The sequence below is a fragment of the Physeter macrocephalus genome, chromosome 6 (genome assembly GCF_002837175.3).
Source record: "Physeter macrocephalus isolate SW-GA chromosome 6, ASM283717v5, whole genome shotgun sequence".
NCBI classification, from domain to species: Eukaryota; Metazoa; Chordata; class Mammalia; order Artiodactyla; family Physeteridae; genus Physeter; species Physeter macrocephalus.
The window spans coordinates 78,397,295-78,424,074 of NC_041219.1; the positions used below are offsets into that span (position 1 = coordinate 78,397,295).

The 26,780-nt window shown below is 41.5% G+C and overlaps 1 protein-coding gene across 14 annotated transcripts in view; it reads left to right on the forward strand.

Moving 5' to 3' along the window:
* The first annotated feature begins 2,025 nt into the window (after positions 1 to 2,025).
* The window catches only part of BICD1 (BICD cargo adaptor 1), a 238,519-nt gene continuing 213,764 nt past the window's right edge, over positions 2,026 to 26,780 (forward strand). For all 14 annotated transcript variants that reach the window (XR_003680299.2, XR_008617681.1, XM_055085551.1 and 11 more), the window contains exon 1: positions 2,026 to 2,690. Coding sequence is in view for 12 of the 14 variants with exons in the window: in XM_055085551.1 (XP_054941526.1) it covers positions 2,478 to 2,690 (213 nt within the window). In the remaining 2 variants the exon portion in view is untranslated. The remainder of the gene's footprint in view (positions 2,691 to 26,780) is intronic.

Below are 26,780 nucleotides of genomic sequence, written 5' to 3' on the forward strand. Positions count from 1 at the left end.
TATCCAAAGGAAGGGGAGACACAAGCAATCTACTCCAAGTGTTATGACCCCTTTGAAGGGCTGTGCTTATACTTTGTGGAGTGAGGGACCTCCAAGGCATCCTGGGAAGAAGACAGTTTAGCTAACTGCAATTACAGGCTTCCTCTCTCTTCAGCAGTTCATGGTCATTCATCATTGTGACAGAGAATGGGCACTATAGGAGCACACAGGGGTGGGGAGGGGCGTCTCAACTGCAATGAGAGCAAGGCTGCACAGGTGGAATGGAATTCATGGTGGTCCAAAGTGTCAAGTGTTTTCTTTCTTCTTTTTCCCCTTTCTCTTCCCTTCCCTTCTCTCTCTCTCTTTTTTTGATCAATCACAAGAGAATATTCTGTTGTAATTGTGAGCATGTGGAAGGAATCTTTTTTTGTCTGTTTTCGGAGACAGTGAAAATCACATCCAGAGAAACTATTAGTCAAGGCTTTGTAAGGACACTGTCATTTGCTCTTCCACACCATCAACCATGGCTTTTTTTTTTCTTTACCCTGGACACAACGATGGGAGAGTCCTGCATTCTAACTCAGGAAGAGCGTGCGTGTGTGTGTGTGTGTGTTTGAACACCTCTTGGCCACTGAGAAACAGCTCTGTGACAAGTGCCACCAGGAGACAGGGAAGGAACTGGTTAGATCCTTGGTCTAGTGATCCCACAACCTACTAGTTACACAGAAATAGCTCTTTTTCTGCTATCGTTTCCTTTCTTCTTGGTTGTTCTCTATTCTCATCTCTTCTTCATTCTTTACTCTCTTTCATTCTGACTTTGCCTTCATCTCCTTTTGTGACTCTTCATCATCACTCTTTGCATTGATTAAAGTGGTCATTTTACGAGCATATAATATGTAGTTACTGGTTTTGTATTAGGAATGACTGAAGGTGAAGCCAACATAATGTTTCAGGTTATGGCTGTGGAGTTATGGTTAAGTTTTGGCTTCCCCAGTTAAGAGTTGCCTGACTTTGGGCAAATCGCTCAACTTTCCTGTGCCTTTCTTTCACCACCTGTAAATTGAGGATAATGGTTCCTACCTCAAAGAGTTGCTGTTAGGATGGGAGAAATTTCATGTACCATACTTCGAAGAAAGCTTAGCACGTGGGCTCCAGAACTATTAGCTCTTATTATTTTAAGAATATTTATTGTAGGGTACTGTTGATACCGTAGAGAGAGAATTTCATGCAGTTTTCCTTTATTGAAGAATCCGTAGAGTAGAACTACTGGGGCAACAAATAATTGTACCCAGAGGCTTCTGGGTGCATGCATTATAGAGATCTTTTTCTGAGTAGTGATGTTGTGATAAGCTGGGCACAGAAAGCTTGGGTGAGGGCAAGCAATCTTTAGAAAAGAGTGTCCGGTAATAAGGTTATTTGGAGAGAGCGTGAGGTGAGCCAGGCCATGTAGGGAAAGGAGGGGAGAGAGGGGAAGAGGAAGGAGGCGGAAGGAGGCGGAAGCGGGAGCGTCGGGCGGGGGCGTCTGGAAGGCTTTGGAAGCACAGCGTTTGGGTGCCGAAGGCCAGGGAAGGAGGCCGCGAGCCCAGCGGGTGAGAAGGAGGATGCGCGGGCCCCGAGCGTGTTAGTTACTGTTTGCTTCTCTTTGAGCAAGGCGCCGATTCCAGGCAGCTTCCTGAGCTTGGGCTCACGTCGCAGTGAGAGAGCCGGGCGCCTAAGCCATTCTCCGGGGCCTCGACGCCCACCCGGGCAAAGCCCTGGGAGGAACTCCTGCCGGCGGCGAGCCGGGCGGGCCGGGCCAGGCCTGGCTGGGGGTCCCTCCCCGCGCGCGGGGCCCTTCCACGCGCGCGTCCGGCCGACTCGGCACCGGTCCCGCGCACCCGCGGTGCCGCCCGGCGGGAGGCGCCTCCAGAGGTTTCCGTCAGGTCCCTCCCCCTCCCCCCGCGCCGACTCCGTCCGCCTCCCCGCCCCCCGTTCGGAGGCCCGGCCAGGCGCGGAGGGAGGGAGAGGGCCGACGCTGCATCATTCCGCACCCGCTGCAGCGCGGCCGGAGGGAGCAGGTGGAGCGGGCGGGCGCGGCGAGCCGGAGCGCGGGGCCCGAGGAGACTGCAGTGACGCTGCCCGGAGACATGGCGGCCGTGCGTCTCTGAATAAGCAGAATCGGAGCCCCCTCGCCGCCTCCGGCCGCCGCAGCCTGGCCATGCCGCACGGCTGTTGACCGCACGCAGGGGCCGGCCCGGAGGACACATGCCGCAGCAGCTGCCGCCTCGCCCCTGATCCTCTCCCCTGCATTCTCCATGTTGCGTTTCTCGCCGGTTTCTCGGGCGGTGTAGCCGCGGCTGCCGGAGGGGCAACCAGGGCATTGCTCTGCTCGTACATCCAGCCACACGTATCTTTTCCATTTTCATCCTTCCCTCCTTGGTTCCTTTTCCCGTCCCCCGCCTGCTTTGCATCCATCTCCCACACCCCGTTACCCCCTCCTGCCTCCATCCGCCGGGGCTATGGCCGCGGAAGAGGTATTGCAGACTGTGGACCATTATAAGACCGAGATAGAGAGGCTGACCAAGGAGCTCACGGAGACGACCCACGAGAAGATCCAGGCGGCCGAGTACGGGCTGGTGGTACTGGAAGAGAAGCTGACCCTCAAACAGCAGTATGACGAGCTGGAGGCTGAGTATGACAGCCTCAGACAGGAGCTGGAGCAGCTGAAAGAGGTGAGTTGCCTGTCACCTCTTCCCTGGTCGGTCCGGTCCCCCTCCCTCAACTCCCACTCATCATTTATAAAGTCGGAAAGGATGCTATTGAAAGCACTGTCTCTTCGTCTTAGAGCTCTTTGTAGTTAAGAGAAGATTGAAAGAGTCCATTGTTTTACCCCCAAGAGAGAAATTGCCCAGGAAATGAATGTATAAGCTGGAATTTGGGAGGCGATGGCTGTTCAGGCTGTGCGGGAGGGAGATTCATAAGAGTCCTCAAGCCTCAGCACTCTAAGGCGACATTCAGCTGGGTTGGAATGCGTAAATCAAACTTCTCAAAACTGCTGTTATATCACGTCCAGGTTTCAGTAACAGTCCCATAATCCACAAAGTCGATGAGTGGGTTTGTGTCGAGGACCCACGGTTTCAGGTTGTAGAACCTATGGTACCTCAGCCTTGTGCTGAACATAACCACTCCTTGAGGAGACTGGGAACTGTTATTAGGAGAACTCCTTGCCAATCCCGTTTGACAAAGACTTGAGCAGTCTTCATTCTCCTTGTCTTTAGTTATTCTTGTCATCCGGCAGCAGGAGAAAAACAACTCTAATGCTGGATGTTGCTGCTGCCTTGATTTCACCTCTGAGTGAGGGTGGGCCATGCCCAAAGTCTTATAAGGTTACCCTGCACAGGGAAAATTTAATTTCCCTACCAGTGGTGTGAAAGAATGGTATATATCAGATGCGTGGGTAGCCGTGCATTTCACCTAAGGCTCTTCTGTTTGAAATGACTCTATGTATAAAACCAGAATGTCACAAATGGGCCATGGATATATAACACTTGTCCTCTTTAATCTTTTGCTATTCGGCTTCTTTTAAAGACTGGCTAATGTATTAGAAGAAAATAAGTAGTGAATATCAAAAATGTAGAAGAATATACATATTGTTGAAGGAACTCAGTCTCTTTTACCCAGTTCCTGGGGTACTATGGGTAGCATAAAGGTAAATGTACACACCGCTTTTCTATGTGGCATGTCTTCATTTTTAGGTGCATATTGGCATTTAAAATATTATTTCTAATTTGCTATATAATGTTAATCAAACACGTTTTTATTCTTACAATGTACTCAAACAGTTTTTCAAGGGGTGTCTTGTTTTGTGTTACTACATTTAAAAAACATGATTTATGACAGATCTAGTCAATTTGCCTTCTAATTTAGTACATAATATGGTAAGCATTTATAGTTTCAGGTATGTCTTATTTTTATTCTGATGCCTAGATGCCAGAAAATAAACATATGGTAAAAACCCCAACTAGAAATCTGATTTTTTGTGCGTTAGGCTGTACATTTCTAGTTCATTTTGTTGTTGTTTTGTTTTGTTTTGTTTTACCATGTACACGTCTATTAACTACAGCTGGACTTAATGGTGTTTTCCAACTTAGATTAGGTCTTAAGCTGATATGTTTAAATTCAGTGATGCTAAACCTTGTGAAGTCAGGAAGGTGATGGTAATTTTCAGAGATGTTTTGATGTTATCTACACTTATCAACACTGCTTTACCAAGACAAGGAAGTGCAAACCAGGCAGTGTTAGCTACCACCTCCTTGATAAAGGTGGTGGACTTAATTTAATGAAATGGACTATAACTGTTAACTGGCCTTCCTGCTTGATTCAAATAACCCTACTAGGGTTTTTCTGTGTCATTGTATTCATCGTGCATAGTAAACCTTAATGCAATTGTCTTTTGCCTTTACTAGACCATGAGCTCTTAAGGCAAGGAATCTGTCTTAATTTATACTGCATCCAAAGTCTCTAACACTAAGCCCAGCACATAGTGAGCATACAATAAGTACTTTATGAAAGAATAAATTTATACTGGAAGAAGATATACTTTATCAAGCATTCACTAGTCCATATTGCTTAGTGTCAGAGAAAGACTAAGAAAATTGAGAAGTATAGGAAGTGATTAGTATTAAACACTACCTGTATTACTTTCATCAGCAGTAATAGGGAAAATGACAACAAATGTTTTGTAAGAATAGTGTAACAGTGTTTTCTTAATAGAGAATAATGCAAATACCAATTATAATTTTTTTCTATAAAACACTGAGGTATATGTTGTTCTGTACAGCAGGAGGTTAATAAAAGTTTATCAGGATTATTTTCGCCAAATGATACTTGTTTACATATGTATTTTGAGTTGCATTTAGCATAAATATAATTTAATTTTATGTTCCCAATGAACTGGATTACACAATTATATAAAAATGTATTTTAAGGTAATAAAAAATCATTATATTGATTATTTGATAGTGAGACCTGTGATTTTGATCCTTTAAACATGTTGTATACTTTAGTTGGGAGTATTATTTAAATGAGCTAAATCAGTCTCAGTAATGTTTCCTGTTTGAAAAGTAAATCCAAAATAATTGTGCAAACTAAGATATCACAGTGATGATATCGTATAGAAGCCATTTTTGAAAAACGCATTTTGTTAGTGCTCTGATTTTTCAAAAGGAAGTTTTGTTCATTTGCAGGTATATATAGGAAATGATGTTCTTGCTCTATACTATAAAACCAAGTATAAAATCTTTGGTTTATTTCCAGGCTGTTTCAACAGATATGATTCATTTAAAAGTAATTGGACCAGTTTATGGGAATGTCAACAGAAAAATACTGTGCCAAGTCCAAGCTGGACGTTAGTAATTTGCGGTGTCTCGACACGGCTCAGTCTTTAAGGTCGTGTTGTTTTCGAGAGTCAGCACCCAGCAATGCTGCTGCCCCCCTTCCCAGGCTGTATACAGCTCTGACAATAATGCACGTGAGCAGTATTGCTGAAGATGTGGAGAATCAAATGATGAATTCATTAATTTTTTTCTAGTTATTTTCTTCCCTAAGTCTGGATTGCTCTTTGGCTTGGCCTCGTATCATTAGGGCTCTGCCCTGTGCCTACATGACTACTGTAATTCTGAAAGAACACACTTGAAGGCAAAGTACTAATGATGTGAAAAGAATGACTTCTGACATCATCATAATGTTCTCCTTTTCATTATCTTTGGGGAGCTGGACAAAGCACATGTCCACCAGAATACTTCATCACGGCTTTATGATTTCATGAGTAATGCTTGCTTTTCAGTGGCCTGGGGGGCACCCATGCCCAGTTATGTTCAGGGCCTGGCTGATTGTATGTTTGGGGTGTGTGTAAATCAGCACTGTGCCTGTCACCCAGGCCAAAATAGTGTTTGAAGAAGAGTCATGGCTCTACAATAATTTGAAACTTAAACATTCATTAAAAAAAAAAAAAAACACCTAGAATTTAAGGTTTCTGTTTTGTTTCGTTTTTTGCTTTTTTGCTTTAAAAATGTTTTAAATTTAAAATGTAGCAAAGGTTTAAAAGATCCCCTTAGAAAGCAATGATTCAGCACTCTTGGTAACATTTTAGAAAACATGTCCATGTGACAACTTTAGAAAAGTTTTGCAGCTGGGTTACAGTGGACTGTCTACTAAGAATCCTCAACTCATTTTCTTGCTCATTTTCTCAACCTGACACTAAGGATAGACACCAGCTGCTGAGGAAGCACTTTGTGGACACAGAGCAGCTTTTCCTCTTAGAGCCAACTTGATGCTTTTTCAGGACTATAGTTAAATCATTCAAGAAATAAACACTGAACTTACATACTTTTAGAGATTGTCACATTAGGGACCTGACAAAAGCCATTTAACTACCTGAATTCATCTTTAAACAGAACTAATTTTTTTCCTCTCATGCTTAGAAAGATTGTTAGTTTCTCTTCTCTTTGTAAATTCTAAATCATAAAATCAGATGGGGAAAAACCCCCATATTTCTTTTCTAGTCTATGAATAAACATAGAGAAAGTTAATATTGAATTTATTTATCTAAGCTAGTATTTTTATCTCTTGTTGTTTTTAAAGAAGACATGTTATACTTATCACATTTATTATCAAGTTAATTAAAACATCTAAAGTATATGGACATATACTTTTGGAAAGTGTTTATAAGCAACCTCAACAAACAAACATAATCACTTTAATCATATTTTTTTTTGACCCAGTTTCTCTAACTTGTACCATTTTTCCTTTTAATTTCAACTCAAGATTTCATCCCTGGGAAAGTTATTTCTCAGATGCCATTTAGCAAGATTTTATAATCTCTCATCACATTCATCATATTTGCATGAACATGTACAGCAGCCATGGTTTGAAGATTTTTTTCAGAATTTCATGCTTATAAATATTCTTCCCTATCTTCCATAAATACACTTGTACTTTATGGATATTGCATTCCAAATTTGAAAATATGATAATTAATTTGCATGTTGAAATATATAGAAAAGACTCTCTTACACCTAAGGTTTTACCTGTAAACATGGCTTTGAAGGAGAGAAGGGCATGAAGAGGTGCATAGTCTGTGCGCCTAACTCATTATTCTAGACTTCCCTGGCTCTCCAGTGATTAAGACTCTGCGCTCCCAAATGCAGGGGACACAGGTTTGATCCCTGGTCGGGGAAGATCTGCATGCCTCATGGCATGGCCAAAAAAAAAAATACAAAAAAAAATTCATTATGCTAAAGGAGAAGTAGCAGGAGATAAAATTGGGAAAGTGGCAGTAGCCGTATTTTGTCTTGGGGATGGGGAAACCATTAAAAGGAAATGAAAGGAAACAGTAACTGTGTTTGGTGCCTTACATTTTATCTCATTTAATCTTCAAAGTAACTCAGAGGCTTATTGCCTTTTTTTTTTTTACAGATAAGAAAATAATTAGAGTAATAAAGCATTGTACTATGTATACAGCCCCATTTAGGACTAGGCACTTTGCATGCCTTATCTGTAATTCTTATAGCAATCCTTTTACAAGGTAGATATGGCTTGCATCCTGCAGAAGAGAAAACTTGGTCTTAGAGAGGCTGTGGGTCCTTCTCAAGGCCACAAAGCTAAGTGGTGAAACCTGGTTCAGGAAGAAGCCCACTTTCTTTGCACCTTACTACCCTGAGATGCTCAAACACCTCAGTTAACATGCAGTTTAGAAGGTCATGGTATTGGTCGTAGAGGGTGGATTGGAGCTGTGCAGGGGCAGTAGGGGTAGTGAGGGGAGGACAAACCTGAGGGCTGTTTAGGAGGTGTAGGGTGGAACGCGGTGTTGGATGTGACTGGGTGTGGAATGTGAGGAAGAGAGTAGATTTGAGAATATCAGGATGGATTAGAAGGTGGTTCCATTCACAAAGGAAGGTTCTAGGGGGAAAGAGCAGTTTCAGAGGGTAAAGTTGATGCCTGAGTTATATGAGTTTTTTAAGTTCATGTTTTCTTTTTAGGGGAGGCATAAGTTGCATGATAAATTAAAATACTCAACTCTCAGTTTAATAAAACAAATGAATAATTTGTGCAATTGGTTGTCATTTTATTCAAACCTAATTTCCAGAATATGGAACATATGAACAGTTTAATGATATTTTCACAGTTAGTTTGATTGCATTCTTTTTTCTTCTAAATTTTTATTTATTTATTTATTTATTTTTGGCTCTGTTGGGTTTTCGTTGTATGCGCGGGCTTTCAGTTGTGGCGAGCAGGGGCTATACTCTTCCTTGCGGTGCGCAGGCTTCTCGTTGCGGTGGCTTCTCTTGTTGTGTAGCACGGGCTCTAGGCATGTGGGCTTCAGTAGTTGTGGTTCGCGGGCTCTAGAGCACAGGCTCAGAAGTTGTGGCGCACGGGCTTAGTTGCTCCGTGGCATGTGAGATCTTCCCGGACCAGGGCTCGAACCCGTGTCCCCTGCATCAGCAGGCGGACTCTCAACCACTGCGCCACCAGGGAAGCCCTGGCCGCAAGAGTTTGATTGCTCTTTAAAAATTACCATTGTGTAATTATGACAATTTGTGGCAACAATCCCAGTTGGATAAAAGCATAGACAAATAAATAGTTTCCCCTTCCTCTCCTCCCAGTTCTGTCTCTATTGCTAATACTTTGGTGAGTATTCTCTTATACTTGTTTTTTATTTTTTATTTTATTTTATTTTTATTTATTTATTTTTTTTGCGGTACGCGGGCCTCTCACTGTTGTGGCCTCTCCCGTTGCGGAGCACAGGCTCCGGACACGCAGGCTCAGCGGCCATGGCTCATGGGCCCAGCCGCTCCGTGGCATGTGGGATCTTCCCGGACCGGGGCACGAACCCGTGTCCCCTGCATCGGCAGGCAGATTCTCAACCACTGCGCCACCAGGGAAGCCCTCTTATACTTGTTTTAAATAACTTTAAACATGTGAATCCATATGCAGGCTTCTTTGTTGTTCTTATTGTTTAGTTCTTATAAAAATGGACTCATGCCGTACGTATTACTCTGTAACGTGACATTTTTTATTTAATAGTATATCCTTTCAAAATGCAGATATTTCTAGGACAGGGCTGTATTTTTAAGGCACTGGCGTTTCAAGTGTGAAGTAAATGGGACTGATTAGGGAAGAAAACCAGAGAGCGTCAGGGAGTGTGGTCGGCACTGGAGACTGCAGGGGGAGGGGCGGGTGTGTGTGGCGGGGGTGGGGGGGGTGGGGGGCGGGGGGAGGTGCCCCAGGGTCTGCCCTCAGGATAGCTTGGGTGGCCCTGTGAGCGAGAAAACTAGTGTAGGTGTGTGTGTGAAAGAAACTGATGGGATTTGTTTGGTTGCCCCATGGCAGGCCTGTGATACACCAGGGGGAAAGATGGGAACTTTTATGGGTGAACTAGCAGCGATTTTGATTCCTTGTGTACTTGGCTGGTGTCAGACCTACGTGGACACCATAATAGGTGGCTGGTTTCCAGGGCCGGCAAGAGCTGGTCCTGCAGTGTGGCCACATCCTGTCCATGCTGGGTCTTGGGGAGAAGCCAGGATGATGCAGGCAGTTGGGCCTCATTACGTTAGCCCATCTTTGCCCTGTGACAGTTGAGTTTTTTTGTTTTTAACTTTTCATAAAAAATTATTTTTATTATTATACTATTTTGGTTGTAATTGTAAAGATAATTTACTTTTATTGAAGACAATAAAGTACACAAAGGTATGAAGAAAATTAAAACCATCCATAATTTTTATTAGTCCTATATATATATATATATTTTTTTTTTTTTTTTTTTTTTGCGGTATGCGGGCCTCTCACTGTTGTGGCCTCTCCCATTGCGGAGCACAGGCTCTGGACGCGCAGGCTCAGCGGCCATGGCTCACGGCCCCAGCGGCTCCGCGGCATGTGGGATCTTCCCGGACCGGGGCACGAACCCGTGTGCCCTGCATCGGTAGGCAGACTCTCAACCACTGTGCCACCAGGGAAGCCCTAGTCCAATATTTTTAATCTGCACTGTCAACTATTTTACATTATATACCAATCAGAATTTTTTTTTTTTTGGTTTAGATTGTCCATTACTTCTTTTTTTTTTAAACACAGCCTTCATCAGAGGCATGTCCATTACTTCTTGTTCTGTTTCATTTATTTGTTCAAAAGTTTTTCTGAGTGGCTACTATGTTGACACTGTGCTGCTTGCTGAAGATAAAAGGTTGAGCAAGACAGACAAGATGGAGCTGCCTGAATGGAGCTTGCGGGGAGATAGTCAGGAAGCACACACGCACGTTAGATGTGAGAAGTGCCACTAGTGAAGAGATGGGGGCTGGCTGGGGAGAGCATGATCAGGAAAAGCCTCTCCCAGGAGGTGACGTTCGAGCCCAGACCTGAATGATGAGAACGAGCCAGTCATGTGGAGATTGAGGGAAGTGATTTTTTTAGGAAGAGGGACAAGTACAAAGATTGTGGAACTCTGTTGGTAGAATTGTTAGGGGAAATGGTGGGTGACCATGCCCTGTAAAAATAACCATTCATATAAAGAAGATGTGGTACAATGGAATACTACTCAGCCATAAAAAAGAATGAAATTTTGCTGTTTGCAACAACATGGATGGACCTGAAGGGTATTATGCTTAGTGAAATAAGTCAGACAGGGAAGGACAGATACTGAATGTTATCATTTATATGTGGAATCTAAAAAATAAAATAAATGAATGAATGTATCAAAACAGAAACAGACTCACAGGTATAGAGTACAAACTAGTGGTTACTAGTGGAGAGAAGGAAGTGGGGAGGGGCAAGATAGGGATAGGGATTAAGAAGTACAAACTACTATGTATAAAATAAATAAGCTACAAGAATATATTGTACAGCACAGGGAAGATAGCCAATATTTTATAATAACTTTAAATGGAGTATAATCTATAAAAGTTTTGAATCACTATGTTATACACCTGAGAACTAATGTAATATTGTAAATCAATTATACCTTAAAAAAAAAAGGAAAATTAAAAAAAAATCACCATTCATTTGAAAAATGACCATCCATAAAGTAGTGTATTGCCTTTAGATTCTTCAAATGAGATTTTGGAACTGGACGTCAGAAGTATTTGTGTAGAGCCTAGATCCCTCTGAGGTCTTCTTTTTGAAGAGGTGACTTTAAATACAGATTACTCATTAGGATCAGCTGGGTGATTTATAAAAATACTGCTGCCTGGACCCCACCCTGAGACAGTTCAGTCAGTCATTGGAGGTGGAGAGGGGCTTCAGTATATTAACCCCCCTCCCCTCATAGGTGCAACTAGGGCTGAGAGCCTCTCTCCTAGAAACTTCCAACTCTAGGAGTAAATGACTCCGTAGGAATAGAAGTGTTTGGTAAGAAAATCTGGGAAGTCATGAGCCATGAGGTTTGTAAACCTCAGTGGCACAGTCTTTTTACTTCTCTGTTTTCTATAAATGAAGACACTTGGGAAAGCCTTTCAGAAAACCAACAAATGTCATCAAAAACTTAACTATGTTAAAACGTAAAATAGATAGCTAGTGGGAAGCAGCCGCATAGCACAGGGAGATCAGCTCGGTGCTTTGTGACCACGTAGAGGGGTGGGATAGGGAGGGTGGGAAGGAGATGCAAGAGGGAAGAGATATGGGAACATGGTGGGAGGGAGGGATACGCAAGAGGGAAGAGATATGGGAACATGTGTATATGTATAACTGATTCACTTTGTTATAAAGCAGAAACTAACACACCATTGTAAAGCAATTATACCCCAATAAAGATGTTAAAAAAAATAGAAAAATTTAACTATGTTAGACAATTAAGATTAATGCTAAAAGTATATAATTTTCGATCCTTCAGGGTTGTTTGAAGTTTCCTTTAAATGTTATTTGTCTCCTTTGTTGTGTCTGTTTTGTTGCTCTGTTCTGTTTGCAGTTGTTTGTGCCAGCTTTACAAATTCATAAGTAGAATATTAGAAAAGAATTGCTTTGATGGATTGATCTTTAACTTCTGGGGTTATTTTCACTTGTTCTTTTGGTTATACATGCTTACTGTTTTCAAATATTATTTTATGGAGAAAAAGCACGACACTAAAATGTAGTATTTATCTGCTATGTTTCTATCTTTATATTTAGAAATGAAAAAAAGAAACCTGTTTACATTTATGGGAAGTACACAGTAACAGTAGCAATTTCCTTAAGAATGTTTTGTTGCGCAGTTTGGTGTGGGTCTGTAAATAGAAGGTTCAGAATGATGGGTCTTTGTTTTTCTCCAGCATACTGCAGACTAATGTGGAATCAAATGCCACTGCTGAAGAGCTCTTAGCCATCAATTTTTGAAATTGAAAGAGGTTTATATTATAGCATGAATGTGCTTTGTTGATAAGCCTCACTGATTGCCATTCTCTAGATAGTTTTAGGAGATTTTTTGAAGTTGACCTCCATGTGAGGTAATTAGATGGAGACAGGATAAGTTTAATCTTGTACATGGCTTCTTTTGATGAGCTGAAAATACTACCATCTTACAGATTATCTTTTTGGCATACATGACCATTTTCTCCCCTTTAAATCATAATCTGACATTCTTTCGGCTAATGCTGGTATGTGTGCAGAGCCTTTAAGCTCAAAACCTCAAGGAAATATAATTAGGAAGAAAAAGCAACCACTAGAGGGAGAGAAAAAAGGATATAACACACTTGAAAACTAATTATAAATGCTTTTAAATTGTTGGCCCTTTGGATTATATTTTTAAGTTGATAAATGTTATTAGTGTTGGTGATTCACAATTAACTATGGTTTAATGATCTCATTCTAATGATCTGAACAACAAAAACCCCTTTCGTTAATATTTTAAAATAATTTAGAACTAGGACCCTTTTTGTTTTGTTTTTTTTTTTTTTGTTTTTTTGCGGTACGCGGGCCTCTCACTGTTGTGGCCTCTCCCGTTGCGGAGCACAGGATCCGGATGTGCAGGCTCAGTGGCCGTGGCTCACGGGCCCAGCCGCTCCGCGGCATGTGGGATCTTCCCAGACCGGGGCACGAACCCGTATCCCCTGCATTGGCAGGCGGACTCTCAACCACTGCGCCACCAGGGAAGCCCTAGGACCCTTTTTAAAAAAAATTTATTTATTTATTTTGGTTGCGCTGGGTCTTTGTTGCAGAAGGCGGGCTCCTTAGTTGAGGTTTGAGGGCCTTAGTTGTGGCACATGTGCTCCTTAGTTGCGGCTGGTGGGCTCCTTAGTTGTGGCATGTGTGTGAGATCTAGTTCTCTGACCAGGAATCGAACCCGCATGCCCTGCACTGGAAGGCAGATTCTTTTTTTTTTGGTATGCCCAGCGGCATCTGCTGTGGCCTCTCCCGTTGCGGAGCACAGGCTCCGGACGCACAGGCCCAGCGGCATCTGCTGTGGCCTCTCCCGTTGCGGAGCACAGGCTCCGGACGCACAGGCCCAGCGGCATCTGCTGTGGCCTCTCCCGTTGCGGGGCACAGGCTCCGGACGCGCAGGCCCAGCGGCCATGGCTCACGGGCCCAGCCGCTCCGCGGCATGTGGGATCTTCCCAGACCGGGGCGCGAACCCGGTTCCCCTGCATCGGCAGGCGGACGCGCAACCACTGCGCCACCAGGGAAGCCCTGGAAGGCAGATTCTTAATCACTGCGTCACCAGGTAAGTCCCTAGAACCCTTTTTTAAGAGAGTTCTCAGGTCTTCTTAATCACTGCAGTTATTTCATAATCAAGTTTTATGTGCTTTTCTCATTTTAGCCAAATAAATATTATATCTTTGCAAGTCACATTGAAGTGTTCGGGGTAATATGAGCTATTATTTGCTCAAGTTGAGACCAGGATCTCAAAAAACCACAATTACATTTAAAATTTTTTTTAAATTTTTTATTTGTATTTATTTATTTTTAAGCCATATATATTTTTATAAATTTATTTATTTTATTTATTTTTATTTTGGCTGCATTGGGTCTTCATTGCTGCGTGCAGGTTTTCTCTAGTTGTGATGAGCGGGGGCTACTCTTTGTTGCGGTGTGCCAGCTTCTCATTGCAGTGGCTTCTCTTATTGCAGAACACAGGCTCTAGAGCGCAGGCTCAGTAGTTGTGGCGCACGAATATTATATCTTTGCAAGTCACATTGAAGTGTTCGGGGTAATATGAGCTATTATTTGCTCAAGTTGAGACCAGGATCTCAAAAAACCACAATTACATTTAAAATTTTTTTTAAATTTTTTATTTGTATTTATTTATTTTTAAGCCATATATATTTTTATAAATTTATTTATTTTATTTATTTTTATTTTGGCTGCATTGGGTCTTCATTGCTGCGTGCAGGTTTTCTCTAGTTGTGATGAGCGGGGGCTACTCTTTGTTGCGGTGTGCCAGCTTCTCATTGCAGTGGCTTCTCTTATTGCAGAACACAGGCTCTAGAGCGCAGGCTCAGTAGTTGTGGCGCACGGGCTTAGTTGCTCCGCGGCATGCGGGATCTTCCCAGACCAGGGCTCGAACCGGTGTCCCCTGCATTGTCAGGTGGATTCTTAACCACTGTGCCACCAAGGAAGCCCCACAATTACACTTCTAGGCAATGGGTATAGTAAGACATTTCAGGAAATGATAATGAAAAGAACTGTCATCGTTGATCAATTCCAAGTGAAAAATTTTTAAGTTGCATTTTAATTTATGATGCTAATGTGATTTAGAAATATGGACACCAAAGTAAATACCATGAACAGGTAGGTCATTGCATAAAGCTAACTAAGGTTCACTCATTCTTTCCTACAAAAACAATATATTCAATACCTCCTATGTGTTAGGCACAGATCTAGGTGCTGAGAATGCAGCAGAGACAAAACCCAACAGGAATATCCATGCTCATGAAGCTTACATTCTGTGGGAGAACGGAAGGGGAGACAGTAAACAAAATGAATAAGTGAATAGAATGTTAGATGGTCCTAAATGCTATAGAGAAAAATAGAGCATGAAATGGGGGAGATGGCCTGTGAAGTGGGGAAGGATCAGAGAAAGCCTCCTTGAGAGGGACGGGCAAAGAGACTGCATGGCTCGAGGGGTTGGGGTGGGGTGTGAATAGTAGATGAGGTCAGAGAGGGAACGGGTGTCAGTGATGCAGCAGCTTTTAAATTGTTACCAGGACTGTGGCTTTTACTCTTGAGCGATAGGGGAAACTTTTGGAGGATATGAGAACAGGAGTCCGTGTCCTATGCCTTTTTTCCCCGCCTGTGTGTACATTCAAGGAGACTGTAACCTCCTTCAGGGAAAAGGAGTTCAAATTAACCTGGTAGCTCATGAGATTTGTCGCGTGCTTCTCCCTGCCTCCCCCGCAGCGAGTGTGTAAGAGATGTCTGTGGTATTGCATTCATTTAGGCTGGAAGAAAAAGGTGAAGTAATTAAGACAGTTATTTTGAAAAGAGGTTGAACTAGACTACCTGTTTTAAAAATAACCATTTGTTTGACCAATTAAATCAGTTTGCTAAAAAAGATACTGTGTTGACTTGCCTGGGTCCTTGAACCATAATCTTTACTTAACTTTCTTCTACTCTGTCCCTTATTCTGGACGATATGAGCCATTTAGTAGACCTTAGTCTAATGTGACATAAGGACAGTTTAACATCGTATTACTGGTTCTGTACCACAGTTGATATTCTAGTTCCTGAGGGACTGGAATGGATGCTGGTCATTCATGCATTCATTCATTCATGTATTAAATATTTAAAGAGCATCAGTTATATGCCAAGTTTATGCTGGGTGTACAAAAATGAGGAAAACGTGGTCTTTATTTTTAAGTTAGTTATTTGCTGTTAGAGACAAAGGACATGAACAAATGTGATTAAGGTATTTTATTGGAAAGATCATGGGTTTTTGAGTCAGAACAAACTGTATTTGAATTTGGTTAGTAACTCTGTGATCTTAGGCTAATACTTAAAACCCTACGAATCTCACTTTCCTCCTCTGTAAAATGGAGGAAGATAGTAACTATAGATGTTAAAGAAAAATCCATCTAAAGCATTTAATACAGTCCCTGACACCTAGTAAGCACCTGATAAATGATGGATGTGATGGTGATAATAATTCATAATAATAACAAAATAGTAAAAATAAGAATGTGTTGGCTGTGCTTGATAGGACACCAAAGTGGAGGGCAGCAAACTCAAAGGAATCAGAGAAAAGTTTCGGATCAGGGCGACGTGTGAAGGAGCATGAAAAACAAGGAGGGATTTTCCAGGCAGATGAGGGGCAGAGTCCTTCAGGAAGAAGAAAGCCTGCAAAGGAGGGAGGATTGGAGAGATTGTTGCTCTGCAGCATCTGTGTTGTTGCAGGTGGTATTTGAAATGGGATGACGGGTGGGAAATGGTTTGGGGGGAGGTGATGAAGGGCCTTGTAAGGAGGCTTGTTAGTTCCCCCACCTCAGCTCCGGCGTGGCTGACCATGGCGACGTCTGCCTGGGAAGGCTTTGCCCCTGAGCGCCAGGCCCCAATGACAAGATGAGAAGTACCTCCAACTAACAAGGGGTCTGGGGGTCTCTGCTGCTCCCGTGCCCCGTTTGGTGTGTTTTAGGGTTTGTTTTAGCCTCCTGGCCTCTTGTGAATTGGAGAGTGGCAGCTTCCCAGTCTTACCCCATTGTGACCAGGTTGCCTAATTGCCCCTTCAGTGTGGGTCCTCAGTGCCACTGTCCTTCCGTGTGGCTGGGCTGGTCCTGCTCCTGAGAACCCTCATGGCTCACCCCCCCCTGATTCCTGACTCCCTCGGCTCTGAGAGCCACAGGCCCTGAGGTCTTGACTTAGATTCTAACCTGTCGATCAGACCCCGGATGTTGAGCTCTGTCCATACTAGACTTAATATTTCCTTGCTTATTGCCTTTGCTGTTTAGGACTCATGGCTGTTTTCCTCCTCTCTTGTCTTTTCTCTCAGTTGCCATTGATTCAGCTTCAACCTCCATTTTGCTGCCTTTCTACGAGTTATCTCCCTTATGCCTCTGGAACGGGGTCAGGCCACTTGTGGGAGTGCTAAGGAGCTTGTTCTATATACCATGGGAAAATCATCGACCGTGTCAAAGCACGAGAGTAATATCATTAACTTTATGTTTGAAAACAGTGATTTTTGGCTTTTGATTCTGACAGAACAGTGCTCTAGGACCTCTGACTAACCCTTCTTATGGGAACAATTAAAAATGCTAGAAAAAGTATAAAACTTTAATTCATGCCTTTAAAATGCATGAATGAATTGACTTCTTAGTAAGAATGCTCAGAGGCTACAACTGAATAAAAGCAAGAACCTTTAGATGTAAGCAGTACATCAGTGCTTTTGCCTTGAGTGCATTTACTACCTGTAGGTCTATAAAAATTCTGCCCTTGGTTATTTTGTTCTTATCACAGTCATTGGAGAAATAAATTTCTGCACTAATTCCCAATTAACTGGTCTATTTAATAATAAATAATATCATACTCCTGTAAAATTTAAAACTTTTATGGAAAAGGCTCAGATGAACTATTACCTAAGCTGGAATTCATTTCTTATCATCTTATATTTTTTCATTTTTCATATTATGAAAAATGTAATTCTTCCTCTTCTTACTTAAAAAAAAACCTTTATGGTGTAATTTGTGTTCAGATAGTTTTAAATCAGTAATTTTCTCCTTATGTTTAGAGCTTAATTATATTCTCAAGTCAAAACTATTTGAGGTTTTTCCCCTTTATAATCTAGTATTAACAATATGGAGAGTAAAAATTCAGCAATCCAGCATCACATTTAAAACTCCCTGTTTAACATTAAAAAGTAAGACTTCTACAGTCTCTTTTTCTCCTTGTATACTTTTCTTTCTCATCTTCTTTTATCCCTTCACTTTCCATTAACTTTACACCAGAATATCAAGGATTTAATGGATCATGAAAGAATGAACTCTAATTAGGAGAAAATTCCTGGGAACATTTATTAAATGTCAGTGTGGAGGAAATCTAAGCAAGATATAAAACATAAAACTTAGAATCAAAAGGCAAGACTGACACATTTGGTTAAATAGAAATTTTTTTGAAAACTGAGGTAGGCACTACAAACAAGATTGGAATACAGACAACAGATTGGGAAAAAAAAAAGCAACATGATTGACTTACAAAGGATTATTATCCTAGTATACAGCTACCCTGATTTGATTGAAAACAACAATAATACCATAGAAAAAGGGCAAAGACTATAAGTAGACAAACAGAAGAGGGTTTGCAAATAATCAATAAACGTGTAAAAAGATGCGCGATATCGGTAGTCAGTGAATCCAAATTAAATAATAGTGAGTTTTGGGCTTCCCTGGTGGCACAGTGGCTGAGAGTCCGCCTGCCGATGCAGGGGACACGGGTTCGAGCCCTGGTCCGGGAAGATCCCACATGCCGCGGAGCAACTAAGCCTGTATGCCACAACTACCGAGCCTGTGCTCTAGAGCCCTCGAGCCACAACTACTGAGCCCGCATGCCGCAACTGCTGAAGCCCGCGCGCCTAGAGCCCGTGCTCTGCCACAAGAGAAGCCACCGCAGTGAGAAGCCTGCGCGCCGCAATGAAGAGTAGCCCCTGCTCGCCGCAACTAGAGGAAGCCCGCGTGCAGCAACGAAGACCCAACGCAGCCAAAAATAAATAAACAAAATAAATAAATTTATAAAAACAAAAGAAACGAGGGCCAGACATGGCCTTTCAAAGGAGACGACATCTCAAGTGATGAGAACGAGCAAGCCTGGAAAAGATTTCAGTGTCCGGGGCTGAAAGTAACTGCAAAGGTAAAGACCTCGAGGTTTGAATGAGCTTGGTGTTACTGGCATTTTGGGTGCAGTAGTCCTGTGTAGGGTAGAACTGTGCTGTGCATTGTGGGGCTGTGGGGCTCCTGGAGGGTGGTGAGCCTCCCTGACCCTGCCCACGGTATGCCAGCGTGTCCTCACTCTTAGGTCATTGTGATTACAAAAGCGCTGTTGCCGTACCTCATGGTGACTGTCGTTGACAACAGTGTATTATATATTTGAAAGTTGCTAAGAGAGTAGATGTTCTCATCACAAGGAAAAAAACTGGAACTATGTGAAGGTGATGGATGTTGACTTATTGTGGTAATCGTTTTGCAATTATACATATAACAAATCATGTTGTACACCTAAAAACTGGAACAATGTTATGTATCAATTATATCTCAATTTAAAAAGTAAAAAATAATAAATAAATATAAAGAATAAACCAAAAAAAACACCCTCACACCTTCCAAACACCACCTCTCCCCCCAGGGTGGAGCCATACTACCCTCCATAGAGAACCCCTACAATATGGAGGGAGGGGCTGGTGTGGATGTTAGAGAGGAGGATGGAGCAGTGGACAGCGACCAGGACCTTGATCCCTGGCAAGAAGTCTGGGCTTTATTTTAAGCATAACGGGCAGCCTCTGGAGTGATGTGATCTGATAAATATTTCAGGAAGATCACTCTGGCTCTTCCTTGCAGACTGTCGAAGGAGAGAGCCAAGTGAAGAGGCTGTTGCAGTAGTTGCAGTATTAGGTGATGGTGGCTTGGGCTGGGGGAGATCTACTTGGGGGTGAGGAGAGAATGATTCAGGATGCATGATGAAGGACTTGCTAATTAATTGATCGGGAGAGCAAAAGAAAGGGAGAAATCAGGATGGCTCCTATGTTTCTTTATAACAAGCTAAGAAGAATATAAAGAAATCATATGATGAGGTGTGAAAATGAAGGAATAAATAATATTTCATGATTAAATTTAGGAGATGAAATATTCCATATTTATGTGAATTTGAAAAATTCTCATGGATCCCGATTTTGATGCTTTGTTTAAAAAAGAATTTTAAAATATGTCTGCCAAAGCATTTAACATTTGGAAAGGATTCATGACTTTGACAGAAAAACAAGCATCATCCTATAGTTATTATACTCTGTGATGTAATTTACTGGACTTAAGTTGGCTACATTTCATGATACACATTGTGTGTAGTCATATTTCTTCCTTTTATTACGAAGCTAAAATGTTGTCATTTTTCTTCCTAAAACTAAAACAAACTAGCCATATATATACACTTCTGACATTCTGTGAAGGCAACCCCCTCCATTTACTAAAATGGATGTCAGTAGTTTTTAAACTAAAGAGTTAATCATTTATAGGAAGCAATGTGTGTACTCTAGATTAGAAACACGGAGACTGGGGCATAAATATATCCTTAAACTGAAATTAAAGGAAAAAATGTGACTGGTACAAATAACAGCTTTCTTTCCCCTCTGCTGTGGATCTTGCTTGACTCGCTTGCAGTGCTAGATCACATTGTAGTCCCTGAGGGCCAGGGAGGCAAGTGTACCAGACTATGAAGAAGCTGCTGTGACCTTAGTCTGCATTAACAGAAACACTGTCCAGAATGTGATGGTAAATGTCTGTCCATCCGCTCCTGGAATATTGTGTTCTAGGTATAATGATCCAGGCACCAATGGGTGGCAGATACGAGGATACAGAGCTCAACTTAATGTGAAGAAGGACCTTCCTTTATGGAAGGCTAAGAGCAGAGCGAAAAGTAGCAGGTTTTCTGAGGCGAGAGACTTCCTTGTTGGCTAACGGAGATGTTTAAACAGAAGCCAAAAAGCTGTTTGGTAGGGATGTTAAGGAAGTGAGTCAGGCATTGATGGATTTTGGAATGGAAGATGTCTAAATTGTTTTCAGCATTGTAACTCTTATCATTAAACATGGCTGTCTCACTAATACTGCAGAATTAGAATAAAGTCCTGCTGACAACAGCTGCGCCAGCCCTGCTGTTTGTTTTGCAATGGCTGCTTGGTTGTTAAACTCTGCAGGTGAAATTAGAGTGACAGCAGTGCCAGTGAGATTGGCTGCCTCTCATCCAGAGTAGAGATCACAAACCGGTACCCCATAGGCAAAAGCCAGCCCAGTGATTTAGAAACATTTGGTGTAGGGAGCTTCTTTTTTTACAATAAGGAGAGTCATGTAAAAAAAAAAATCTGGATTTCAGAGCTCTCTCAAAAATTGGAAGATTTCACAAAGCCCTGGGCCCACATTTGTTCATGACATCAGTGGGCTGGAGCTGAGTCCCTCTTCTTCAGAAAGGGCATGAATCTCCAGTTCACCACAGTCCCCACCATTCCATCTCATCCATAACACCTTACCGTATCATCTGTCGCTTCCTTGTTGACATTTGAGGTTTTGTTTGTTTTTTGTTTTGGCTGTGCGGCTTGTGGCATCTTAGTTCCCCAAGCGGGGATCGATCCTGTGCCCCCTGCAGTGGAAGTGTGGAGTCCTAACCACTGGGCTGCCGGGGATTTCCTTGACATTTGAGTTTTGACATCTGATCTAGACACTGACACTCTTGCCCTTCTATGGAAAAAAAATAAAGAAGGAAGCAAAGTCAAGAATGAGGAAGCAGAGGAGTTGGAGGCGGGTCATCATGCCTTACCAAGAGCCCTGGATTCGGATTAATAAGGACCCAAATTTTACTCTGAGTGTACCTCTTATATCTCAAAGCCTGCATTTCTTCATCTACTGAATAGGAACAGTAAACAGGACTATGTTTATTTTTGAATGAGATGGTAAGTGCAGGACCACAGGGCACATAACCTTGCCCAAAGTACATGTTCTGGTTAGCTGATGTCTCTCTATGCTCTCCTGTAAAACCCAAGGCAACTCTAATATTCCCTGTTCAGTGATTTTTGATTTTAATGTCCGTTTTCTCTTTGTGTCTTATTCAACTTTATATCACCAAGCACTGAACTTGACTTTTTGATGAATGGAGTAATTTTTTTTTAAACAGGATTTTAAAATAAATAATTAATTAATTAATTTTATTTTTGGCAGTGCGTGGGCTTTCTCTAGTTGCTGCTAGCAGGGGCTACCCTTCGTTGCAGTGCGTGGGCTTCTCATTGCAGTTGCTTCTCTTGTTGCAGAGCACGGGCTCTAGGCGCGTGGGCTTCAGTAGTTGTGGCTCACAGGCTCAGTAGTTGTGGCGCGTGGGCTTAGTTGATCCGTGGGATCTTCCTGGACCAGGGATCGAACCCGTGTCCCCTGCGTTTGCAGGCGGATTCTTAACCACTGCTCCACCAGGGAAGTCCCCAAATGGAGTGAATTTTGAGAGTGAGGGAAGAGCGAACAGAGAAAGAGGAGATGACTGGGCATCTCCTTCCCTGTTTCTCAGATCCCTCTCCCCTCCTTCCTGGATCCTCAGTCTCCTAGTCCTGCCCTGAACTCCAATCTCTCTAGAAGGATGTCCACCCATACTTACCTGGACCACTGTGTGCCCAGTTTGAACATTCTTAAATTAAGAAAGTGGTTCTTTCTTAAACATATCCCAGTTCTTTATTTAGGAGCTTTATTATCAGGTTTGCTTAAGACTCCTGAAATAGTTACTAATACCTGGAGGTATAGCACTGTTTTGGTTTATCATGACTCTGGTTTTCACTGAATACTTAGTATTTTAAAGTGGTTGTTTTACTAACAAGTTATTTTGCTTTTGTGACCTGAAACAATACTCTCAAATATTTACTGTGGTGATACATTACTCAGATATATAATTTTTCTATATTTTTCAAAAAGGAAAAAAATCATAGCAGAAAGAAGAGAACAAGGTAGCATGTTTGGTGGTATATGTTTCAGCTGGAGCATCTGGCCTGATTATCTTACAACCTATAATGCCTTTCCATACCTAATGTCAGCATGTGCAACCAATGTTACTTTTTGTTACTATGTTATAATAATACTTGGGTGTATCTGTTTGGTTAAATGGACTGTTTCTATGTTTCCTAGCAGTGTGGCTGTAGAAAGTGTTCTAAACTTTGTCAGGAAACCCGAGTTTTAATTCCAATTCCCTATTTACTGGCTAAGAGCCAAGACCAAACATTTAAACTGTTATAATTGCTAAATTGTGTTCGCCCCCTACCACATACAAGGTAGTCTGCTAAATATGTAGTCTGTCTGATCTCAACACCCTCAGTAGTCTACGAAGTAGATGTTTTTATTATTTCCATTATATAGATGAGAATATTGAGTCACAGATGGATTAGGTAACTTGTCTAGTTAATGATGGAACCAAAATTTGAGTCAGGCAGTGTGACTTCAAAACTTGCATTTTTAACAGTAATAATAATATCAGCAATAATACTTCTGTGATGGTAGAAGTAATAGCTTGAACTAACATAGTGCTGGTTGTGTGACAGGCAGTTCTCCAAGTGCTGTACATTCATTTAATTTATTCAGACTCATTGAGCTGTGCTTTCTTAGTTCAGAGACTTGTTATGAGTATTAAATATGAATTGTGTGTGCTATAGAAATTGTAAATTAACTCAATTTCTTGGGTGGCATTATTGTACATTCACACATAAGAATGAAGAATTTTATGATTTTGAGGGGAATTCCCTGGCAGTCCAGTGGTTGGGACTTGGCGCTTTCGATGCCGTGGCCTGGGGTTCAGTCCCTTGTTGGGGGACTAAGATCCTGCAAGCTGTGGCGTGGCCAAAAAAAAAAAAAAGAATTTTATGATTTTGATTAATTCGCATCCTTTAAAGTGACCAGGAAGGTAGAGTTTGCTGCATGCAGAAAGGCTGCATTTGTGTTAATTTAATAAAACAGTATGACAGTAATAGCTTGGTCCTTCTTTAGTAAGTTTGTAGTTAAATTTTCATTTTCCTTAAAACTTTTTACAAGATAGAATTTACTCAGGGCTGTTATTTAGTGACTGTATTATAACTGAATAATTGGAGGGACTAATTATCTGTCTTGTGCCCTAGTCCCTGTGGTTGCTATGGTGACTGCTTTAACAATGTTCAGTTACCTTGACTGCTGAATTAGGCTTCAGTGCATCATCCCTTGTTTAAAGCCGTGTTTTCCAGGGTGGAACCACTCTGTTTCTGTAAATTTGTGTTTGTTATCATCTGAAAATTTTTAAGACAGTCGTTTGATGGCCTCTGCTGTAATTGTGTGTGTGTGTGCAGCATGATGAAACAAATGAAGAGCCCTTAAATTAAATCAGAGTTTAATCCATGTCTTTAAACTAGATGGTAAGCTGCTTTAGGCCTTTTCCTATCCCTTACACCCGGTCCCAGCTCAGTAAATCTTTGCTGATTGACTCTCAAGTTAAGGATTATTTTTATAGTAGCATATGGTAGGCTTAAAAAAAAAAATACTGGTAGTTGAAAACTTGTTGGCATGGATCCATTTTCAGATTTTTCTAGAAGGTCTCCTACCAAATGAGAAGCAGCAGGACCATCTGTCCCTGAACCTAGGGTGGATGTCAGCGGTCTCCTTTCAGTTGCCCTGTCTTTGTAGTGGATTGTCTTGCTGTGCCGTCATTAAGTCAGCCGGTAGGAGTCCCTGTATTGAAGGGGCCCTCTCCCTGCTGGATAAGTACCGCTGCCTTTGTGTTACATGCCATGTTATTGTGCAGTGGATAATTTTTTTTCCTGCATGGTCTTGATTTAATAGCAGGATCCTCTGAGCTTCTTCCAAGAAGCACCACATCTCCCTGAAAATAAATGGAGGGTGAATTCTTTCTTGAGATCCTGAAGACTATTAAATAAAAGCTTTTCTTTTTCTCATGTTCGAAAATGCTAAATGTTTATAATTATACTCCCAGTGAGTAACTTGGTTCACTGGCTTCCTTCCTGCTCTGGCAAAGGTAGTTTTTTTTTTTATGGCAGAGAAATTTTATAAAAATGTAATATTTTAAAAAATGCCAGAAGTCAAGAACATAACATCTTTATAAGCCTCTCACTATGGGCTAATAAAAGAAAGGCTATAAATGAGACTGTTATGCTTGGATTTGAATATCCTTTATTCATCTTTTCTCTTATACTTACCTTCATAAAGCCTTGTGTTCCCTCCTACAGGCAAGCCTCCCCCCTGTCATCCATTCTCTTACCTTCTCACCCCTCTCCTGCCAAACTTTCTACTTATGTTTGCTGCTCTTCTCCGTGGTAAGCAAACTTTCTTGTATCTTAACCTCCTCCCAGAATATTCTTTCTGTCTCCTCGACTGGGCTTACTTGTCTCCCCTGCAGCCTCCTGTAGAAGATATTGCTTGTTCTCTCCCATATCCTAAAAATCTAAGAATCCAGAGCCAGTGGCATATTCTCCCCCCACCCCATTGCAATCTCCAGACCATTATTCTTCTATCATTGCCTCTATTTTTGCTATGTGTCCTGTCTTTAGTCTGTTTTGACTGAATAATTCAGTGAGAAAGAATGGACTCAAGGAAAGAGCTAAGATGGGGAGACACAAGTGGGGAGTTCTTCAGCAAATATGTTATCGTGTGATGCTTTTAATTTTTTGTGAGAACCTATAACTGCATTCATAAGCACACAATTCTGACTACATGGCTGAGTACAAAGCAGCTCCAAGAATAATAATATAAAGTTTGGATATTTAACTTCAAGGTATAAATAATATTAGTCCATGGGTAACATGCATAATTTTACCTTGAAATGTGGTAAATCAAGTCAAAATGGACCTCAGTTTTCCAGGAAGCATTTTACAGCACTTTCATTTCTTGCCAGAAATCTTCCCAGGCCTGACCTTTTGAAGTCTGTTATTGCGCTGAGGATGTATCAGTAGAAACAAACATATGATTAGATAACATGCATAATTTTACCTTGAAATGTGGTAAATCAAGTCAAAATGGACCTCAGTTTTCCAGGAAGCATTTTACAGCACTTTCATTTCTTGCCAGAAATCTTCCCAGGCCTGACCTTTTGAAGTCTGTTATTGCGCTGAGGATGTATCAGTAGAAACAAACATATGATTAGAAATGAATGTAGATGATTAAAAATGCATTGGGACTTCCCTGGTGGCGCAGGGGTTAAGAATCCTCCTGCCCGTGCAGGGGACACGGGTTCGAGCCCTGGTCTGGGAGGATCCCACATGCCTTGGAGCAACTAAGCCCGTGCCATTGAAGAACCAATGCAGCCAAAAATAAATAAATTAAAAAAAAATGCTGGCATTTATTTGTGGTCACAAGTGTTACTGAGCTGTACACATAAGAAATAGAAATCTACTGCCTTCTTTTCCAAAAATCCTTACTTATTGGATAGGTAAAACATAGAATGTCATACCATTTTGAATTTTTACATTATTAATAAAGTTGAAGGGACTTCCCTGGTGGTCCAGTGGCTAAGACTCTGAGCTCCCAATGCAGGGAGCCCGGGTTCAATCCCTGGTCAGGGAACTAGATCCCACATGCTGCAACTAAGAAAAGATCCTGCATACCCCAGCGAAGATCCTGCCTGTGGCAACTAAGACCTGGAGCAGCCAAATAAATAAATAAATATTAAGAAAAAAAGTTGAACAACTTTTTTCATGTTGTTTACCATTTTAAATTCCTCTTCTGTTAGATTGTTTTGGGGGGGGGTGTCCTTTGCCTTCTTATCAAACTGCATGTCAGTGCTTCCATTGAAAGAAGTGCCATATAGTTTGAGAGGACCTTTATTTTCTAAGCAGACTATTTGATTAAATGTTTATAAGAACTAGAGCTACAAATAAGAAGCAAAATGTTGGGTTTTAATTTCTTTGGATAAAAATTTTACACATATTTCCTCATTCTCACAGGGTTACATATTTAAGAGTGTGTAGTTTTGGCATTTGAGGAAGCAGAACTGAAAAAAGAGACATTAATAACTGCATTAATAGCATGGTATATACCGGAGGACTATAAATGTGGTGACTTAAATTCAGTGATTGGAAATTTAACATTTTTCATTGTAATTGAAATCTTCCTTAGAACATACATGTTTCCTTGACTCAGAAAGGAAAATACGTTGAGGAAATTTCACTA